Source organism: Cebidichthys violaceus, unplaced genomic scaffold (genome assembly GCF_023349555.1).
Source record: "Cebidichthys violaceus isolate CVI_PGR_0920_01 unplaced genomic scaffold, fCebVio1.0.p SCAF_22, whole genome shotgun sequence".
Classification (NCBI taxonomy): domain Eukaryota; kingdom Metazoa; phylum Chordata; class Actinopteri; order Perciformes; family Stichaeidae; genus Cebidichthys; species Cebidichthys violaceus.
This window is the reverse complement of record NW_027176395.1, coordinates 5,791,439-5,812,538: the sequence shown is the minus strand read 5'-3', so window position 1 is coordinate 5,812,538 and position 21,100 is coordinate 5,791,439. Positions and strand designations below refer to the sequence as shown.

Here is a 21,100-nt window from a genome sequence, read left to right as displayed (position 1 = left end):
TCCCATTCCACTGTACATTAATAGCCATTAAACCAAGGCGACTGCCGTACTGTGTGTTCGTGGTTATGGTTGTTTTTGTTTTTTCTTTCTAAATCTTCTCTTTTCTTCCCTCTTGCTCCTCCTCTCCCGTCCAGATGGGTCGGTGTGATGGTTGTCGGAAACAGGGCTATATGGCTGAGAAGCTGCAGTGTTTGGGTTCAGTCCGTAATTTCTGCAACCTGCCCTGCCTGCTGCAGTACTGCTACCTGCATTTTGAAACGAGCCAGCACACCAGCAGTAACGGTACTGGAACGGCCCCACAAACACCGTTTGGTAAATTGTGTTACTGCATCGGTGTTGTACAGTATGATGTTGAGTAGCCGTGTACCTGCCGTACATGTACATACGTAGGTATGTCAATCCGTTCGGTCCACACTCTTGAAAGTGATATCTCAGGAGGAATTTTTACAAATTTGGTTGAAAGGTTGAACTGATTAGAGGTCAACGTGACCCTAACTCAAGAATTCATATGCTAGTAATGACAAGTTCAGACAAATGCCTAATGGGATAAAATGAAGAAGTGATTACATTTTGGACAAACATGGATGTAAACTGCAACATGACTGGTTGGCGGAGGCATAAAACTGCGAGGTGGTAAATCTAGTTTTTTCACAACCAAAGTAGCATTATGTAAACAAAGTGGCATTTAAAATTCTGAAAATGAATTCATATTTGCTAGTTATGAGTTAGATTTAATGAGATGAAAGTGGGAAATATCAATATATCATTTTACAGCAGTTTAGGACTTGGACAAAGGACATCAGAGCAACCTTTTTTTTTAAAGTTCAATTTATTTGAAGAATTTAACATTGGGATCGTGTGGGAGTGGTTTGATTGATTTGATTGTCAGCAACCAAAAAAGCCACCAACTGCAGTTCGATTCTGATTTAAAACCTACCAAAGCCCGATAAATATACTGGCACCATGTCAGTCGGGTTATGGAGTGCACCCAGTGAGAAGAGGATGGAAAACTACCAGAAGTGTTCTAACCTCGGTGTGTTTCTCTCCTCATCCAGCTCCAACGCAGCCCCACCATTCCTCAAAGATGAATCCCGTCATCGCTGATGTCGTGTCACTGGCCAACGGCTCTGCCTCTCAGCCCAGTGTGTCAGCAGATACTGCTCTTACTGGTTAGTTAGATCAGTCAATTGTTTTTCTACATTTATGGTATGCACCACTCAGTGACGTGCGGTGAGGTTCGTGGCTGGTGAGGCACTGACACTACATAAGTCAGATTTACAAATATATGAACCCAATAGAGAAGCTTAAATCACCATTCAATTGGCAGCTTGCACATTGACTACTGGTTGTTTTTCATATTTCATATCAGCATTCTTTACACACACATAGGTAAGGTACATATTTGATTCCACCGGGAGCGTGTGCGCCGCGATCTGCCCCACCGGGAGCGTTTCAGAAGCGGAGCGCTCGCGGGCGCCACCCGCGAAAATCGTGAGGTTCTGCGATAATCTGCGTAACAACCCCGGATGTATAAAGAGAACAACAAACACATAAAAGGTTACTTTACCTGTCCAACGTTGAATTGCTGTTGATTTGTTCATTTTTCCTTGTTTTTTGAGACATTTTTAAGCTTGGATATAGAATCTTAAATTTTTGTGGTCAAAGCAAAATATAAGAAGAATTAGAGAAGTGTAGAAGAAGAGCAATGACAGAACAAGCATGAACCCGACCCGTGGGCTCTCGCCCACCCTCTTCTTTGAGGCAGAGGTACTGTTTGCCTCTCTGTGCAAAAGTGTCTACAAATATTACAGTGGTGACAAACGAGGAGAAAGCAAAAGGCACGCGCTCAACCCAGTTAGTGAGGATTCACAATCTGAGGTGAGGAACAGCTCGTCGCTGCCTCACCTCACGTGTCTCCTCTGTTTGAACAGGACATGCGCTAATTCAGCGATTTTGATTTTGAAATGATTGGAATCATACAGAAATTACATTTATAGCACAGATCAGTAGAGAAATATTAATATTTATTTTATTTTAGCATTATTTGTTTTTTACTTTTCTGCCTCACCTGCCTCCCCTGACCGCACGTCCCTGGCACTACTCACAGTGGGGTTTAATGCAGTGCTGTTTTTATTCTTCTTTTCTAGGAGCACTTCCGACCTCCAACGTTGATGGCAAGAACCTAGACCATGTACGTGCTGTGTTTTGTGTTTTTTTTTCTGGTTAGACTTGACACTGTAGGTCTTCACTCAAAAATGAGTTTCTAAATGTTATAATAGGGTATGAGAACTGTTCAGAAATAAGACACAATCCAATGCAGCATATTTCTGATTCAAGAACCAGATCGGATCTACTTAGTATCGTTTTGATGCGTGTTTCCAGGCCAGTACACAGACTGATGCCATGAGAGTGCCAATGCCCCGTCGCCGTCAAATGAAGAATAAGTCGGTTCTGTGTCGGCCCTTCACCATGGACCAAGAGAGCATGTGCCAGCTGCCGACACCCTTTGATGATTTAGCAGGTAACTACAAAAAAAACAACCCACTCAAACAAGTTGGGTAGTTCAGCCATGTTTCACCTCGTTCAGACGGGTCACAGAATGGCTAGGTGCGCAGGTTTCACATGGTGCGTGTGCCATCCAGCAGTTTGACTGTAAAATGCACTACAGTGTCCAAATACCAGGTGTGCATATCATCTACTTACTGCACACTGTTCAGACAGACATTTGAAACTTTAACTTTATTCATTAACTACTTAAAATTGATCTTGGGATAATGTTGACGCTTGCATACAATTTTTCTACATTTTTCCCTATGGCCGTTCACCTTATATCTGCTGTTTCTACACACTCTGATGATGCTGAATCTTCAGTCCTGCTTGGTGTGTGAAACATCTCTCACAAACATCTCCTTGTGTCGCATTGGTCAAACCAAACAGCTCGTGGTTTTGGAGGGTTAGGTTTCTCTACGAGGCAGTTGCTATGTGTCCTATGACACCTATCAGAAAAGTTAGTTAGAATCAAGAAGGTGAATCGTCACAAAAGCATAGAAACTTTTAACGTGCTTTGTGGAATATGATATTGAGCTTTTTTACTCTCACAGTCCACACAAGAAAGACTGTGATATACTGAGCTAATATTGACCTTTTCTGCCATGACAAAGATAATATTCTACATTTTGATAATTAATAAATGGTGAAAGATAAAAGTGGTCAAGACTAACGATGCTACATTTAGTTACAAACTTGAGTTTTTTGCTATTTCAATCAGTCTGTGTGCTAATACCCACAACAGACATTCGTAATAACATTCATAATAATGTAATGCCTAGTTTTAATAGCACTGTTAAAGTAGCTTATTTTCCTTCTGGCCATGGCCGGTGTGCCTTTTGTAGGGTGTTTGTCACAACCCTGCACACCATCTAATATATTTCCATTCATTTTTTTTTTTTGGTTCGTTCAATTATCCGTTGTTCACAACTAGCTGTTTCAATAATTGCACCAGCTCTGCTAGATAGCTCCTCGCAACCTGACCGGCCATCCGTGGAAGCATCCACATCTCCAGCGCTGTCACCAAAACCTCAGGGAGAAACTCAGCCGCGTAACGGCGTGCCGGCGCGCCTGACCGGACGCCATTTCCTGGCCAGGAGGGAGACCGACTCTGACTGCAAGGTCTGCTCGCAACACAAGAGGAAGAGAGTGGAGGAAGAGGAGAAGGAGGGAAAGAAGAAGAAGCCCAAGACGGAGGAGGGTGAGGAGCCAGTGAGGAAAATGGAAGAAGAGTCGGAGGAGGCAAAGGACGAGGAGAGCAAAGATGGGGAGCACTCAGAAACGAAGCATTGTGAGCTGAAGAGTGGGACAATGAGGAGGCAGACGTCGTATTACTGTAAGACATGTTCAGGAGAGCCCAGCCTTTGTCCTGTGCCCTGTTTTGAACTCTACCACACCAGACTGATCTACAAAACAGCTCCTGAACCAGAACCAGAAGCACAAGGTGAGCCTTCTGAATAACGCAACACTTTTAATATACCACAACACCATGAAATAGTTTTTAAAATGTATCTTTGTACCACAATTGTGTCCACTATTCAAGGATTCTTCTTTTGTGTGCATTACATGTAAATTGCGATAACCGTCACTAAATTAAAGGGATAGCTCCAATTTTTTTGAAGTGGGCTTGTATGAGGTACTTAAACATAGTCAGTTTATTCCCTTTAGTAGGTGGCGGTCGGGACGCCCCCAGTCTGGAGAAACGGACAGGAGAACCAGCTCTGGTGCAAAGCAATTTTCTGCTTTGGACATGGGCAGCTGCTAAATGTATTTCAGACACCTTAAAAAAAAAAAAATCAAAAAAAATCAACCAGTTTAGAATAATTTCAATGCATTACTTTGCCATCAGATAGCCCTTTGCGACTGGGAACTGAAGCTGTATGCTCTCCTTTTAAAACCACCAGTCTCTTTGTCTCATTGACAAAAACGGTTATTGAAACGACTTCATTGGAAAGGACTGACAGCAAGGCAAAATATTGTAAACATAGCATCCACTAAAACGGATCCATATTTTTAGGTGCCTAAAATACATTCTGCTGCTGCCCCGTCTCCTAACTGACCGCCATCTACTGTCGGTAATACAATACGGATAAGTACCTCATGCAGCTTTAATGCTGTTAAAATCCTAGAAATGACAACAACAATGATGCACTGGCATGATCGGTTGATATTTATGTACTTTTTCCAAGTGAATTCAACTGATTTGTTAAGAGGGTCGAGTTTGTCACCCAAGTTTTTCTCTCCACAGCCTCCTGACCTGCTGACGTGAGAAGTTGTCTTCTACCCAGACCTCGGACAAAGATTGAACAGATTAAACTACAGGATTAACCGGCTGTGTTCACACCTACACTACTTTAGTGACCATAACCTCCTTTTCTGTTGTTTTAGTTTAACCCAATACCTTATTGACAGTAAACACAGAATACCCTATCGTTTTCAGCAGTTACATGAATGTGTATTTGCAAACTGATGGTGCAGTGAAGTGATTCACTTAACTGGGTATTTTTTTTTTTTTTTATATATATATTTACATGGCAGTATTTATACAGAACATTTTTTAAGGCTGTCTTTGTGTATCGTCTTCCTACAAAGGGTATTTATTTTGTGTGATGATCATCTGTAACTGATGGAATAACAGTTTAGATTGAGATACTTCCTTAAGTGCTTCACTGGCCTACAACACGGTGCTGTAACATGCAAGTAAAGATACCTCGTTTATTTACCCGTGTCATGAGACATGAACATGACAATAAAGCTGATCCGCATCATGGCACATTTGTCAAGTGTCCTAAAACTTGTGAATGTGATGTTTCGTTCATTTCACTTGATTTGTGTATGTTATGTAAAGTGTTCTGTGCTTCCACTATTTTATGTTGCGTTCTTATGCACGCGCGTGCGCGCTTTTGTTTTTACACATGCTTTTACCACCAACGCATCCCTCGATGTGATGTCACTTTACATTACAGTCATGCACTGTAATGCATGACTGTAGCAACAGTGACACCTGTCCTACAGCCTGATCCTTACATTTATTCAGGTCACTTGTGCCTACATGCTCGCCCAGATGCAGCTCGGGGGGGGGGGGGACGTATGTCACTGTACAGGTTTCTCATGAAAGGGAGGCCATTTTTAGGTAAACCACCTTCTGTTATGTTTTTGAAAAAAGCTCATCAGCGTATTCCGTTTACAACAGGGAACAATTTATGCTAAAAAAATCTAAGTGAAAATGTGCTCGACAAGAAGATGCAGGTTCATGGAGCTGTCTCCAGGCAACTGTGCTGCTAAATGTGCTTCTACTTTGGATGAAACACTCATGAGAACTGAATCAGTATTAAATCATTCTTTGTGTCTTTGTACGTTCTTGTAAAACTGGCTCATTTTTTACGGGATCTTCACCCCCAGGATAGATGAGAGTAACTTCTGTCTAGACAGCGGGCACCATACTAGATTTCATTCTCTCATTAAGGATCAATTAGCTGGAATTAAAGATGCTGGCTGGTTAATGAAATGCAGCAGTTGCTCTGTAATGCAGCCAGACCCAGTGGATGATCTTAGGTGGAGGTCATTTAGTTTGGGTTCACTTGTGCTGCCATGTTGACCAGAGGAGGAGATGGTAGAAACATTCACCACCTAAGATGCAGGTACACATGAGGCTGAAATCCACAATCACTTGAATTTTTTGAAGTGTCTGAGTGAAGAAACTGCATTCAATTGATGTTCAGTTACCTTATTTGGACTGTTAAGCTACATTTTTATGTTTGTTTGTTTTTTTTAATGTGTGACGTATGTATCAAAATGAAATCCCTTGCTGTACCCTACTAGATCCAACGCTGACTTCAATTCATCAGTCTGCTGTCGGAGCGAGTCGCTTAACGCTTGAGTTGATTCCAGCTCTGTGGTGCATCTCTAATGAATGGTTTACTTTTTACTTTTTGCAACCTACTGTCTGTTGTAGGTGTTTTTTAACTTCTCCACTGTTCCTGCATGTTTTTATTCGTTCCTTATTTTTATGATGACACCGACATGGATCGGATTGCGAAATCATGTTGCCTTTTTTTGTTAGTTTTTAAAAGGACAGTGTGGGTGGTTTCGTTAAACTCAAATAAATGGCTCAATAAATACAATTTCTGAATACAATTTTGTTAGTGTCGTGTGTGTGTCTGTGTGTTATATTTCTCAGATTTTACCTGCCCAAAGACCAAAGTCATAGCGACTGTGAACGTTAAACCACTAACACGCAGTTTTAGTGGTTTAAGCTTGACAGTTTAGACTGTCAAGCTTAGACACGACAGTCTAAACCAAACTATCAAGTAGCCATTATTTAGTAACTTTCTCATCTCTGAAGTCATTTGTCCCAGTGTTACAAAAGGCTGCGGTCATTTTAAAGGGTTTTCTGTTGTAATCATGGCTGCATCCAAGACATAAACTCTACGAGACCCAAAGTAAGAAAGACAAAACGCAACTCTCCAAGCAGACGCACAGTCTGCAGACGGATGAGGAAACTGGCCAAGCTTCATTTTTTTACAGCTAAAGTGCCTAAAATTAATAACAAATTGAATACATAGATAAAATATTATAGATAAAAATACAAGCATAGATGTTTTAGTTAGGTGGGAAATGATTCCACTTGTCTTAAGTACTGTGTCACTGGTCACATGACCACCAGAATAGAGTGCCACAGGCCGAGGTGATTTACTCTCAAATAACGGTGTTTCCAGTGACAGAAAGCTCTGCTGCAGCACACTAAAGGTGCCGGCATGCTGCAATCAGACAGTACAAGGGGCAGGTAAATATGTTGGCGGGACCCCTTATGACAATTTAATGATGACGAAATCAGTTTGATTCTTGTAATAAGTTGTGGTCTGCTGTGACTTCCAAAACATCTGGAGTCTGTTGATATGTCAACAGATCTTCAGGATAGTAAGTCTAAGGTCATGTGTTCCCCAAATGAAAGGTGCCTTGAAAAGTGAAACTGTTGATGTGTTTGGATGCACATTCCTTTGCATAGATCAAGTTATTAGTGGAGTCATGACCCGCTCCACTGATGTTGTGCTACAGGTTCTATGTGTAACATTTTAGCTTCAATAAGTCACGACTGCATTCATTCATTTTGAGTCATTGGAGATGGAGGTTATCAGTATTCTCAGCCATGGTCTCATATTCTTTGTGATTTTTCACATCAAAATAATGTGCGTGGTGGTGCTGATAAAATTGAGGTGTTGGTCATTTTGTCCATCCGTAATATGAATGTGTTTATGCGTGTATTTTAAAATAGTTTTTATGAAAATAAGTCTTCTTGCCCTCAAATGTAATAGTTTGAATTAAGAATAACCCAGAAACTGCGCGCTTCATTTGTCATTTCTGCATTATAGAATGATGCAGCTCCAAGACTGAATATAGTAGTATAATATGTTGTATTGCAATAAAAGCAGTACGTATGGGAGTTGTCACCAATTAATTTTCCTCTTGTATCAAGTTCATTTCTCTTTCACTTTGATATTTTGGAGCCTGTTGGATGTTTGAGCCTAATCTGTCCATTTTTTGTTTCTTTGCCTTCTTTTCTCCTCTTGCCCATCTCTCTCTCTTTCTCTCTTCTTCATCATCTCTCCTCTCTTTTCCTCCTTCCTCCCTCCTCTAGCTCTGACTCTGCCCTCAGTTAGCTTCTCTGCAGGGGAGGAGAATGTGAAAGTGTTGATTGTGCCAGTCCCAGTACCGGTCTTCATTCCAGTGCCTATGAACATGTACTCCCAGCACACACCTGTTCCAATGGCCATGCCCATTCCTGTACGTCCCATCAGTAATTCTATGAATTCAAAACGATTCATGTGCCTTGTGTTGAATATTTGCCGCAGCAAATCCAATGTAAACTAGTTTCTCCTGTTTCCTACAGGTTCCTGTACCCATAGTAGTACCACCACAGAAGAAGGAAATGAAAGATGCTGCAGTCCAGTCAGAGCCTGTGGCTGTGGAGGAAGAAAAACAGAAAGATGGGCCTGTTTCCAGTGCAGGTGAGGGCGCTTTATTGTCCTGATTTTGTATGCACTCTTGTCGTATAAAATTTGAGTTATGTTAGCTACATTAATCAATCCCAAGTACTCAAATATCAAAAGCTTAATTTCACGTCATCTATGTCTGTTTTTGTGTTGTTGCTGCAGACCAGAGCAGTTCTTTTAATGGAGACAGGAAGTCAGAGGCGGTCACTTCCATAATCTGTGAAGAGGAGGAGACTGAAAAAGCAGCACAAGCCGACCTGCCACTTACTGTAAGTGCAGAGAGCATCACAGAATCAACTGATCCCCAACCTAATACCGAGCCAGAGGGGACCACGACGACAAGCGACCCACCATCCACCAGTGCTGAGCCTCAACCCCCCTCCTCTCCAATGATGGACTTGGAGACTGACATCCCGAATGGTGAGATATCATCTTACTATAGAAGCCTTGACAGGCAAGTGAGAAGAAAAAAAAGGCAATTTCTAAGTCTGGTCTGATTTGTGTTCTCTCCTGTGTTTAGATAGGCCAGGATAATCTTTCTAAGTTAAAACTGGTGGGAAACATTGTTATTGTTGTAATACTCATTCCACAAGAGGCTGAAGTGCACCACTACTGCATGACATAAAAAGGACTAAAAACATTTTTCAAGAAAACATGAATGTTTTTATTCCTATTTAGAACATAGGGTAGTGGTGCACTTCAGCCTCTTGTGGCCTAAATTAGTATTACAACAATAAACTCAATAAAAGAGTTTTTTTGTACAAAATAGTACTTTCTTCTTTCTTAATTATCTTGCAAAAATTAAGTTTCCACCTGAAATGTGAAAAATGGAGGAACTCAGAAAGATTGTCCTGGAAAAACCTAATTTTTTCACCTGTTCTTAAGTTATAAGCAGAGCAATCTGTTTTGATTCGACTTAGAAAATGGATTAGCAGAAGTTTTTTTCCTTTCTTCCCTCTAAGGACTTGCCAATATAATCTAAAGTGCACCCCAAAATTAATCTTTAAAAAAAAAGAATAAACTGGATGACGTATATTCGCTACAACTGTGTGTGTTTTTTTACAGAATCGTTGGATCAGAAGTCATCTGCTCCACAGAGAGGTGTGAAGAGACCAAGAGAAGGTTACTCCAGCCGGAAACGGGTATGATTTCATTCATTCATTCATGTTATCAGCCTCTGATTTAAAACCTTTCATTCTACTGACTTAAGTTAGTAGGCAGACAAGTTTTGTTTTTTTTCTTGCAGGCTGCTCTGTGATTCTCTCGCTGCAGGGAACTTGTTTTAACAAAGAGCACCTGCATGTCCTTTGATTTGAGCACATTCTTGAGTATTACATATATTTATAGAACCAAAAGGTTTTCAAATATGCCCAACTTTAGCCTAATGTGCATTTTCTGCATTTCCCACACTGCCCAATGTTCATTTGCATTTCCATCCCCCCAGGGTCGAAGACGAACTGCGTTGAACCGCAACGCAGTGGTGACTCCAGCAGCCGCCAAACTGAACCACCTGTACGGGGTTAAAGCCTGGAGGAGTTGGGTCCAACAACAGAACAAACACCCGAGAGAATGTGAGCCTCAGTTCTCTTTACATTCCAGTTAGATCTCTTCTGTTGTAACCTACTTTATTCCATACTGTGTTTTGTGGTCTCCTCCCCCTGCAGCTAATCTAGTGGATATTAAAGAAGACGTCCTTCAGTGTGACTCTGCTGAGCTGAGCTTTGCTCTGTCTCACTTCATCAGAGACGTGAGACGGCCCAATGGAGAGACCTACAGCCCAGACAGCATCTTCTACCTCTGTCTGGGGATACAGCAGGTATACACACACACACACACACACACACACACACACACACACACACATAATGTGTCAGTGGTTTCCACCTTGATTCTTTTAGTGTGTTTCTTATTGATGCCTTCTTTTCCATCTCCCTCTCTTTGGACAGTATCTGTTCATGAAGGGCCGCATAGAGAACATCTTTACCGACGAGCTGTACAGTCACTTTGCTACCAAGATCAGCGGGATGCTGTCACTATGGAAACCTAGACTACTACCTAGCGGTAAATAAAGTCATAATCCTTCAGATCTTCATTACATTACACCCAAATTGTGATACTGTTTATTGTTGGATTTCTTCTGCAATATTAGTGTATTTTCTTTAAATAATGACCTCTCTAGTGTTAATGGATTTTGGCAGAGTCCGACATTCCCGTGATGGATTAAGATCACTTATAACTTTTGTTGCACTAATCTATATTTTTATAACAATGGGTAGAGATGTTCTGATACCATTTTTTCCTTCCCAATACAGAATTTGATATCTTAATTTGCATATCGGTGGATACTGAGTAGCAATCCAATACGAGTGCTACTAACAGTTAATGTTAACTCGCTCTCCTCCTGCCCATTTCAACTTGGATGTTTTGTTTACAATGTAGCATTATCAGGTAAAATAATCGGGTGAACAAGAGTGTTTGAGCAAGGGTAGAACTAGTTTACGAGTGTGCAGTACCGATTGGGCAGGATGTACGGATTGAGTAGGAAGTGACACGTGTTGTTGTTTTTCCTGTGTAGCGTAAATGAGCTGTTAAATGATCAAATTATTTGATAACGTGATATCGGATCTGTGCGTAGACTCGCAGATTCGTCGATACCTGATCCATACATTTCGATACCGGAACAACTCGGGTCGAACGACAATATGGATGTTTAATGAGGCAACACTTTGCTAACAGGTTCAACATATACATTTTATAAGTCTATAACATTTCAGTGTTGCGTTTGCGGCTTGTTCTGCTGCTCCCAAGTGGCCAACAAAAAAATCTGTTAATGCTGCTTTAATGTAACAGGATGTCTCAAAACCTTATTTTCAAAAACAAAAATTTAACCTATTATGCCAGTTTGACCCCACAAACCTGAAGTTAATCATACAAAACCTACTTTAATTACGCAGTGAATGCCTGCTGTGGGCACTTTGAGTCTCAGCTCTTTCACTGCTCCGTCTCTCCTCCTCAAGGCGGTGCTGCTTCCTCCCGTGTGTTGGAGTCCTACCTGTGGGAGTGCAAGCAGCTGGGCGCCTACTCCCCCATAGTGCTGCTCAACACCCTGCTCTTCTTCTGCACCAAGAACTTCAGCTTCACCACGCTGGCACAGCACCAGAGCCTCTCCTTTACCAACTTCACTCGACAGTCCAAACCCTGCAACCGAGCCGGCAAAGTCCACTACCTCCGATACCACAGAAGCAGCACCGCCACGCCCCACGCAGGTGGGTGTCTTTTTAAATGAAAGTAGTGATGATGGCAGTTTGTCTGTGCTGCTGTGCTTTTGAGCAGCAGCTTAAATTTTCACACTGACCATATTTACTACAAAATATCAGGTAACAGTGACGTCAACATTAAAACTATTAATATCAGCCTTAAATTGTTTTTAGAAATCAGATTCAACTTATTTCTAAATACGAAAACCGGGTTTTTAAATTGTCACTAAAAGCATGTTGTGTTATGGTGATGGTTCTTTTTGTTTGTAGAGCGATTCAGAAAAAGACAGGGACAGGGAGAGGAAGAGGAGGACCTTGAGATGCTTGAAAATGTCACCAACCCTCTACACTGTCCTGTCAGACTCTACGAGTTCTACCTCTCTAGATGGTAAGACACACACACACACACACACACACACACACACACACACACACACACGCAGACACACACACAGACCTATAGACAAACTGACAAATGAAGACGAAAGCAGATGTATAAAGCAACTGAACAAAGGCTTCATCTCTGTCCTCTTGCTCCCCAACAGCCCAGAGTCGGTGAAGACGAGAACTGACGTGTTTTTCCTGCAGCCTGAACAGATTGTGCACACTCACAGGTCAGAGTCAGTCCTCTAACAGTAAAGACACCCAGTGATGAAGGTGTCGCTTTTTACCAGGGCTTCCTATCCACCCTCGTTTATGCTGCACATTCACCCTATTTGCCCAAATAAAATGGTGTTTGTTTGTAGGTCATTGACGTCAATCAAGATTTAATTGGGGTGAAAATATTACCTTCTGTGCTATTTGCAACATGCAGAGGTACAAAGTTACACGTTAGTGCGTGTGGGGGGATTGATTGCAAGAGTACAGTAAAAACAGTGAAGGTACGCCTTCACTGTTTTTACTGTCGTTTGTTGACAGAGCATGTCACTGCGGTACAGAGAAGTAAAAGCTGAGACTGTTTACAGCTCTGCATAATACAAAAGAAAAAATGTAAATTTAGAAATGGAGACTTCTGTACTAATCCAGGACACAATAACAAAAAAAAGTCTAGTAGAAAAATAGATAGAATATTCTTGACAGATTCAACCATTTTGCATGTAGTGACATATGCAATGAATTAATGCTGAGATGTTTTGAGGGGTAACACTATTCAGTTTGTATGATGTGCACAAGTGACTCGATGATGTGGAGGGTGAACAAGTAGTTTAGAGAATTTAAATTCTGTTTGGAGAAATGTACCAATTTTGTATTCATTTTTTTTCCTTTCCATCTCTGACCACAACAGTTCCCACTGGTACACCTCTCAACCGTTAGAGGCCACCACTCTACAGAGCATGCTCACGCGCATCTTGGCCGTCAGAGAGGTTCACCAGCACCTGCAACACGATGCAGCTCGGCATCAGCCCTCGGCTGCCGCTGACAACCACAGTTTACAGTGACACGGAGCTCTGCTGGTTCACACCCTGCTGATCTCTTCTCCGCAGCGGAAACCCTCTCTGATGGCCGACGGTGAATGACAGCTGTGCGTACGGCCGTCAGTCATACAGACGGAGGCTGACGGGTCTTTGAAACGGGAAGACAGAATGCAGACACGTTGAAAGACAGACGATCATTGCATTTAGGTAACTTGGTGGCCATCCGCTACCCCCACATATACGCACAATGAGTTTACAAACTTGGAGAGGAGTTCACATCCATCAGGCCCTGTCGGATCTGTTGATTGATGGGTTTGAATGTTCTGTTTTATCGTGTTTTATCAGCTCGGTATTTATAAATTGCTTTTAAATTTCACCAAAATCTAAAACAATTACATTTTGAGAACAATAAGAAAAACAACTTAATCACAATCGTCATATACAGAGAGGTACATAGATGGAACGTGACCTCTGCATTGAACCCATCCTAAGCACTAGGAGCAGTGGGCTGCTGTTCAGTGTCTCGTTCACGAACACTGACTCTGACAGGAGGAGCCCGCGTTGTGGTGGAATGACAACCGGCTCTACCCGCTGGTGAGCAGAGTTTTGGAACTTGACAGTGTGGCGTGTTCAATACAGCTGCACAAAACTTGATGAAAAAAAATTGTCACTCAGTTCAAGTGAAGCACTAACCACAGACATCCAGTGTGGTTTTGATAAATGAACCATCAAATATGTAATTTAACACAATGCATCGACCAATACCAGATTGAATATGTTGTTAAACCAGTATACTGTATATCAGTGTAGCCCTTGTAATGATAGAGGAGACTCACAGTGCCTCTCATGTTTTGTTGTTTTATTGTTGTCTAGTTATCTGATGATTATGATTATCCTTCATCCTGTGTGGCCTTAATTCCCTCCAAACAACTCTCCCTTCTCCCCGTTTGCCCTCCAGGGTTCACTCATATAGCTTCTGGAGGTAAAGTGGAGGAGTAGCTCATCTCACACAGCCACTTAATTATTACATTGCAGTGCACATAATCTACTATGCTCTGTACCAGGGGTCAGCAGCCTCAGGCACGCGTCCCACCGTTGGCATGCGGGTGCTTAACCAATGCACACTAGCAATAAGTGTGGAAGAGAGGGTTTTTTTTTGAAATTCTAGTGCCCTCTCATCAGCATGCCGCATGTATGGATGGAATGAAAGTATAGATCACTTGAAGATTTAAATTTGTATGTGGTTTCATAATTTAAATGTAATCATTAAGGTCATTTAACATTAAAGTCAACCTTAATGTTGATATGGCACACTGATTAGAAACTATTTAAAGAAAAATAGGACTTCATGTCAAAAAGGTTGCTGACTCCTGCCCTAAAGCTGGAAGCATAGCTTCACTTACAGACCACCTTGATCGATTTCAGAATATTAAGAATTACGGCCGCACCATTATCATGACTGGGAGTGTTTCAATTATTATGATTACAATTACAATAGGATCTATGCTTCCTCTATGCTTTCCCTTTATGTATTCCCGTAACTTTCCTCTTTTTAACCGTGCCAGTATCTTCTCGCCTCTTTTTGTTGCTCCTCTTGCACTTTGCTGTTCCCTAATTTGACAAATGGAATTGGGACATTTTGAATGAGCAGCAGACAACTCAAAGTACTATCACAGTACTTTTCTCAACCCTGACCCTCGACTTTTCCTGCTTTATAACTAATGGTGTTTATGGTATTGTGTGTTTTTTGTTGGCCATACATCCAATCAAAAGCAAGTATTATGACAATGTGCCTAAGGTTTTTACCGCTGTGTCAGCAGTGTTCATGTTGGTTCTGTTCATCCATCCATTCAAGATCCAAGGTCTGTTGCTGATAAAAGCTGCAATGGACCTCTGACTTTGAATGGATTCTGAACAATGTTTCTAAATTGGCAAATAGATTTTCAACATAGACTAAATATGGAAAATACATTTGGCCCATAGGGTTGCTGCTTAACCACGTTACAGCACTTGTCATAGAGGTGTTAAACGTACACAATCATGTCTGGACATGTCTTATAATGTGACATCAGTGACTCTCATTTCTTAGAATTCTGGATCATGATTTGGATTTTTTTGTTTTCCTTTCATATGAATTCTGCTTGTTCACTGGACCAGTTTAGATTTAATGAAAATATTACAGTTTGTTCTTCATGGTAATAATGACTCCACCACCCACAATACGCCATGTGTTTCCTAATGGATCTATTTTGTTTGTTTCAGCTCTTATTATATTTTGTCATGGAAGCTGACGTGCCTTTACTTTCGCCTCATGTTCATGTTTTATATGGAATCTGTTACGGTGTAGAAGCCCAAATGTGAAGCTGACATTAAGCGTTCACCGTGTCGTCTGGCGCTGATCCATTAGCATTACTTCTGTTGAACGACACACTGTAATACACTGCTGTTGCAGAGGAAATTTTAAAAAGACAGTTTTATTGTCATGCACAAAATGCTGTGATGTCATCCAGTATTAAAAAGTAATCTTATTCCTTTCTTTCCTCGGTCGCAAGGCGAAGCATTTATAACGAAGGCATGGTTGAAACTAAATGTGATGTTGAGAGTGTAATCCAAGTGTGTGCATTTTTGGAACATTTGATTCTTAAAGTTTGTGAGAGATTGACCGTTTTAAGATCAGTATCTGTTGCCCGTTTTTTCACTGAGACCTTTGGGGTTTTTTGGTTGTTTGTCAGAATTATATTTATTATGGGAATGTATCAGTTATTAATGGATTCTCTTCTCTTTAATGTGTTGACTCCTATTCTCTTGTGTTCTCCCAGTCTCACTAATAAGAACTAATAAGAAGCAGAATGTGATGGAAGATTTGAAAAACTTTCCAGAGATGATCCACAGACCTTGTTGTGAGCAGAAACTTTGACGCTCCCTTGTGTACTATCCAGATATCAATTTAACGTCAGATGATATTTTCTCCACCAACAATTCACACCAATTTGGACACATCTTTCTTCAAACATATATATGAATGCAGCACAAGGTCATGAACACAAACATTAGGTAGTGTACAGTCTAGGTGAGTTTGTGTGGTTTGACAAGGATCAAAGGAAAATTGATCTATGAATCAGAGCGTGAGTTGGCCCACACGGATGTTGCATGTTATCAGTTCTGTTGCCTGTTCTGCTAGATCACTTCCTTTGAACTGATGGACAGAAACTTTACATAACAGGCTTACATCACTCATTTGCATAGATGTCATGCAGATATTATCATCATATGCATATACTCAAGATATAAACGATTATGATGGGTTTTTTTGTGCATTTGAACTCACTTGCCCAGAACCGTTTCTTATTTTCCATGATGTGACCAAGAGTCGCAGTATTGGACATGGATTTCTGATGGCTCAGGAAGTCTTTAAGTACTGCCGCAGTAGACAGGTTCAAGATTTATAATTGGAGTGATTAAAAAAAAATATCTGTAATAAATAGTCATATTTCTAAGTAGCCATAAGTAACTACACAGCGTAGCACCAATTCATAAAACCTTTATTTTTTGCTGAATGAAAAAATGTCATTCCTAAAGCAGGAAGTAAGAAGACAGAAGAAGAGACAGAACAAACATTTAAAAACCAAACTAGAGAGAGAAAAACCTTTGCATTCTTGCTAAGGCTGGACAAGAGTTCAATATTTTCACTCGATTCCTATCAATGGAATTACTGTGCGTTTGTTTTAATAACAGTAGTCAATAACTCTACGACAATATGAACCGTGTTGACCGAGCCTTAACTGTGGCATAGAAAGAAAAAAGGTCATGGTCAGCGTCTAGGCCATGTCCTCTTCACCCTCCTCCTCAAACTCGCCCTCTTCCTCAGCAGTGGCCTCCTGGTACTGCTGGTACTCGGACACCAGGTCATTCATGTTGCTCTCAGCCTCTGTGAACTCCATCTCGTCCATTCCCTCGCCCGTGTACCTGAAACAAGTAAGCTCTTACTCACATGCGTTGTGTCTATGAATTCTGGGTAAGAAGCACAGTGAAGGAAAATTGTCCCCACTGTCCTGACACCAGCCTTCTCTTACTCACCAGTGAAGGAAGGCCTTGCGGCGGAACATGGCGGTGAACTGCTCCGAGATGCGCTTGAACAGCTCCTGAATGGCCGTGCTGTTGCCAATGAAGGTGGCGGCCATCTTGAGGCCGCGGGGCGGGATGTCGCAGACGGCCGTCTTGACGTTGTTGGGGATCCACTCCACGAAGTAGCTGCTGTTCTTGTTCTGCACGTTCAGCATCTGCTCGTCCACCTCTTTCATGGACATGCGACCCCGGAAAATGGCGGCGACCGTGAGGTAGCGCCCGTGGCGGGGGTCGCACGCTGCCATCATGTTCTTGGTGTCGAACATCTGCTGGGTGAGTTCGGGAACTGTCAATGCCCTAGAAGGAGACAGACAATATAAATTAGGATTCATTTCAAATTCATGAAACTTGAGGTCTGTTAAGAGTCTCTAAAAAGCAAGCTCCTGCCTCTCTACCTGTACTGCTGGCTTCCCCGGCTGGTCAGCGGGGCAAAGCCCGGCATGAAGAAGTGCAGCCTAGGGAAGGGCACCATGTTGACGGCCAGCTTCCTCAGATCAGCGTTGAGCTGGCCGGGGAAGCGCAGGCAGGTGGTCACCCCGCTCATTGTGGCGGAGACGAGGTGGTTGAGGTCACCGTAGGTGGGCGTGGTGAGCTTCAGCGTGCGGAAGCAGATGTCATACAGGGCCTCATTATCAATGCAGTAGGTCTCATCGGTGTTCTCCACCAGCTGGTGGACGGAGAGGGTGGCATTGTACGGCTCCACCACTGTGTCCGACACCTGGAGCGGGAGAGTGAGGGGACAGGGGAGACAAAAGAGAGGAAGAGGGAACAGCATTAAAAGCACTGAGGAGCACGTGGAGGGGTAAATATTTAAAGTTGAAACATATCCGCGTATCATGTGAACCTTGGGAGAAGGCACCACGCTGAAAGTGTTCATGATGCGGTCCGGGTACTCCTCTCGGATCTTGCTGATGAGCAGGGTGCCCATGCCGGAGCCGGTGCCTCCTCCGAGGGAGTGGGTGAGCTGGAAGCCCTGGAGGCAGTCGCAGCTCTCTGCCTCCTTCCTCACCACATCCAAGACCGAGTCCACCAGCTCGGCTCCCTCGGTGTAGTGGCCTTTGGCCCAGTTGTTTCCTGCTCCGCTCTGGCCTGTGTTACATGCAAATACAGTCGTCAAAGTTGGGGTGTCGACACACATTTACTCGCAGTGAGCGGTGCACGCACTGCAAGGAGACTGGCTCCTTTACTCGTGCAGGGGAAACTCTTTATAGATACACAGCTTTAAAATATGAGTGACTCCCACAAACCCAAGTCAAAACACGCATTTGTGCACATTTAAATTCTCACCAAAGACAAAGTTGTCTGGTCTAAAGATTTGGCCAAAGGGACCAGACCTCACAGAGTCCATTGTGCCTGGCTCCAAGTCCACCAGCACTGCACGGGGGACATATTTGCCACCTGGAGATTTTAAAAAAACAAGCAGACAAATCACTAGTATTATTACTACAAGTTACACACACAGTGCTGGGAGCTTTTCTCCTCTTTTGTTAGTATGCATTAATTACTTTGCCTTATTAACGTAAATGTTGAAAAATTGTAAGCTAGGGTTGGATTTCAATTACAACAGAGTCACATAGAGCGACAATCCAGAGAGAGAAGAACACATATATTCAAAAAGTGCTTTATGAACGGTTTACATTTGTTTTTATTTGGTCATAAACGCTTCTATAGCCCTATAGGACCTGGCTTCAAAATATGACAATAGATTAAAGCTAACGCCCTCATATTCCTCGTTTATATTTGGGATAATATCATTCGTGAGCTGGAGGGTTTGTTGATTTGTTGTACCATGGAAACGGCGACGGTAACTAGGAAGGAGAGTTCACTGTGACTTCCACCGGGATAGGATAACGTGACCCTGCTGGATAGCTCCGGTACTTAACGGACCTTCCCGTTATTGAATCACCTTGGTTCCCCTCTAGATTAGCTATCGTTAACTCTGTAGGAGCCCAAAGCACCGTGCGGCTAACCTGACGCCTCGTTGTAGTACACGTTGATCCGCTCCAGCTGCAGGTCGCTGTCCCCGTGGTACGTCCCGGACGGGTCGATGCCGTGCTCATCGCTGATCACCTCCCAGAACTACAACCAGGAGTAACAGAGAGTGGAGGTTAACGGTTATCAACACTAACTAGCATCACGTATCCTCACGAGTCAAACCTATCGTTGGTATGGAAACCACGGCCACCCTTAGCGCCGTTGCTAAGTAAGCTAACTTATCAGCCCGCCCAAACCAACTGTAACATTCACGCGCTTTTTCATTGAGTTAAGACTTAACTTCTAAAACAAAGCTATTCATACCTTAGCTCCTATCTGGTTACCGCACTGGCCCGCCTGTAGGTGAACGATTTCTCTCATTTTGACGGCAATTAAACAAACTTCCGAACAACGACCGAAACAGAGTTGTTAAAATAGTTGTTACACTCTCGCGCTCCAGCAACGGACTAACCTGAGAAGGTGGGGGGCCGGGCCAATTTTACAGCGGACCGATTCATGCTATTGGACCAACGAAATATCGGTCAAGGCACAGCGGACATCCCATTGGTCAACCAAACTTGGTTTAGAGTTTGGATTGGAAGGTACTCTGAGACCTCCGTTGTCTTGGTGACACCAGATAGAATCGAATACACACTCACTAAACCAAACAGAGAGGTTCAAATCAGCTTCGTTCGTGCCTTTAATAATGATAATAATAATGTATTTATCTTTATCTGTAATACACGAGCCTGCTGCTCAAGAAATGTAATAATAGATCAAATAGGTGAACATTGAGGCATAGATGATCATCTTCGACAACGCATACCAAACTTTCATAAACTGTTTTGTATAATGTTAGAATATTTTAGTGTGATCGCATGTTTATTAAGCGACAAGTAGCCTATCTAACTAATCCTGGTCGCCATGGAAGAAGAGGAACGATTAAATCATTGTTCTAGCTCCCTTGGCCCAAAGAGGGCGGTGGAGAGCTTGATAATACAGGTCTACTCAAAAAGGGGGCTTCTTCATACACTGAACTGAGTCAAGGAGGCTTACTGTAGGTGTCGGTTTATTCTTCAATCTGTTCAATCACATTTTTACCAAATAAAGTCAAATAATTTTGTTCAAAATCCAAGTTTTCCTCAATAAATGATCCAGCTTCAACAGACATCACAGGATAATAATATTAGGATAATTATCTGGTGATAAAACATTTCCAACAAATGTATTGGTGCGCTGCTTGGCAGAGCTTATACAATAGAGTGCACCAAAGCCTGTGGAACCATTATTTTAAGGGGAATGAAAATGACCTTTGTCACCTTATTATATTATCCAACAGAACAGTTAAGATTTAATGTGTCGCAGAATTCTCCATATTGTAATATGTTTCCAAATTTGTCCATTATGTGGCTCATAGACCAGATTCCTCTTTCAATCCAAGCTCAGAAGAACAGTGGTTTCTGTTTAGCGATACCTGTTGTTCCACATAACAGTGTAAAGAGAACTTGTAGGTCTGTAAAAGATGAAAGACAGTTGCAAAGGTGGTTTGAACGAATCAAAACTAAATAGAAAATCTACATCTCACACTTTATGAAAAATTGTATTGGGGATGCAGTCCTATTTCAACTGAATAACACCTTTCACAACAGAGGAATATATGGCGTTCACTTTGCCCCCTTTAGTTGAACCATGCCACCTCTTATAATGTCTTGGCATTTGTTTTAGCAGATTAAGCTAATCATTTTGTCAAAGATTTCTGGGGAGTCAGCAGGAAAAATGTCCACCCTGA

General features: G+C 42.2%; 2 protein-coding genes across 8 annotated transcripts in view; one reads left to right on the top strand and one right to left on the bottom strand.

Moving 5' to 3' along the window:
- LOC137877648 (zinc finger MYM-type protein 4-like) overlaps positions 1–15,975 on the top strand; it is a 28,863-nt gene extending 12,888 nt beyond the window's left edge. For 6 of the 7 annotated variants that reach the window (XM_068717679.1, XM_068717675.1, XM_068717673.1 and 3 more), the window contains exons 15-29: positions 135–312; positions 1,056–1,169; positions 2,148–2,191; positions 2,383–2,521; positions 8,186–8,331; positions 8,438–8,555; positions 8,703–8,960; positions 9,606–9,682; positions 9,985–10,111; positions 10,205–10,356; positions 10,487–10,601; positions 11,558–11,806; positions 12,068–12,185; positions 12,343–12,411; positions 13,083–15,975. In XM_068717679.1, the coding sequence (XP_068573780.1) occupies positions 135–312; positions 1,056–1,169; positions 2,148–2,191; positions 2,383–2,521; positions 8,186–8,331; positions 8,438–8,555; positions 8,703–8,960; positions 9,606–9,682; positions 9,985–10,111; positions 10,205–10,356; positions 10,487–10,601; positions 11,558–11,806; positions 12,068–12,185; positions 12,343–12,411; positions 13,083–13,236 (2,058 nt within the window). In that variant the 3' untranslated portion in view covers positions 13,237–15,975. The remainder of the gene's footprint in view (positions 1–134; positions 313–1,055; positions 1,170–2,147; positions 2,192–2,382; positions 2,522–8,185; positions 8,332–8,437; positions 8,556–8,702; positions 8,961–9,605; positions 9,683–9,984; positions 10,112–10,204; positions 10,357–10,486; positions 10,602–11,557; positions 11,807–12,067; positions 12,186–12,342; positions 12,412–13,082) is intronic. The other variant, XM_068717676.1, reaches the window with a different exon arrangement.
- Positions 15,976–16,737: 762 nt separating this feature from the next.
- LOC137877724 (tubulin beta-4B chain-like) lies at positions 16,738–19,782 on the bottom strand. Its single transcript, XM_068717787.1, has 7 exons — positions 19,636–19,782; positions 19,308–19,416; positions 18,625–18,735; positions 18,182–18,426; positions 17,733–18,055; positions 17,290–17,634; positions 16,738–17,178 (listed from the first exon to the last, which is right to left on the bottom strand). The coding sequence occupies exons 1-7, from the start codon at positions 19,690–19,692 to the stop codon at positions 17,031–17,033; spliced, it is 1,338 nt and encodes a 445-aa protein (XP_068573888.1). The 5' UTR covers positions 19,693–19,782; the 3' UTR covers positions 16,738–17,030.
- Positions 19,783–21,100: the final 1,318 nt, after the last annotated feature.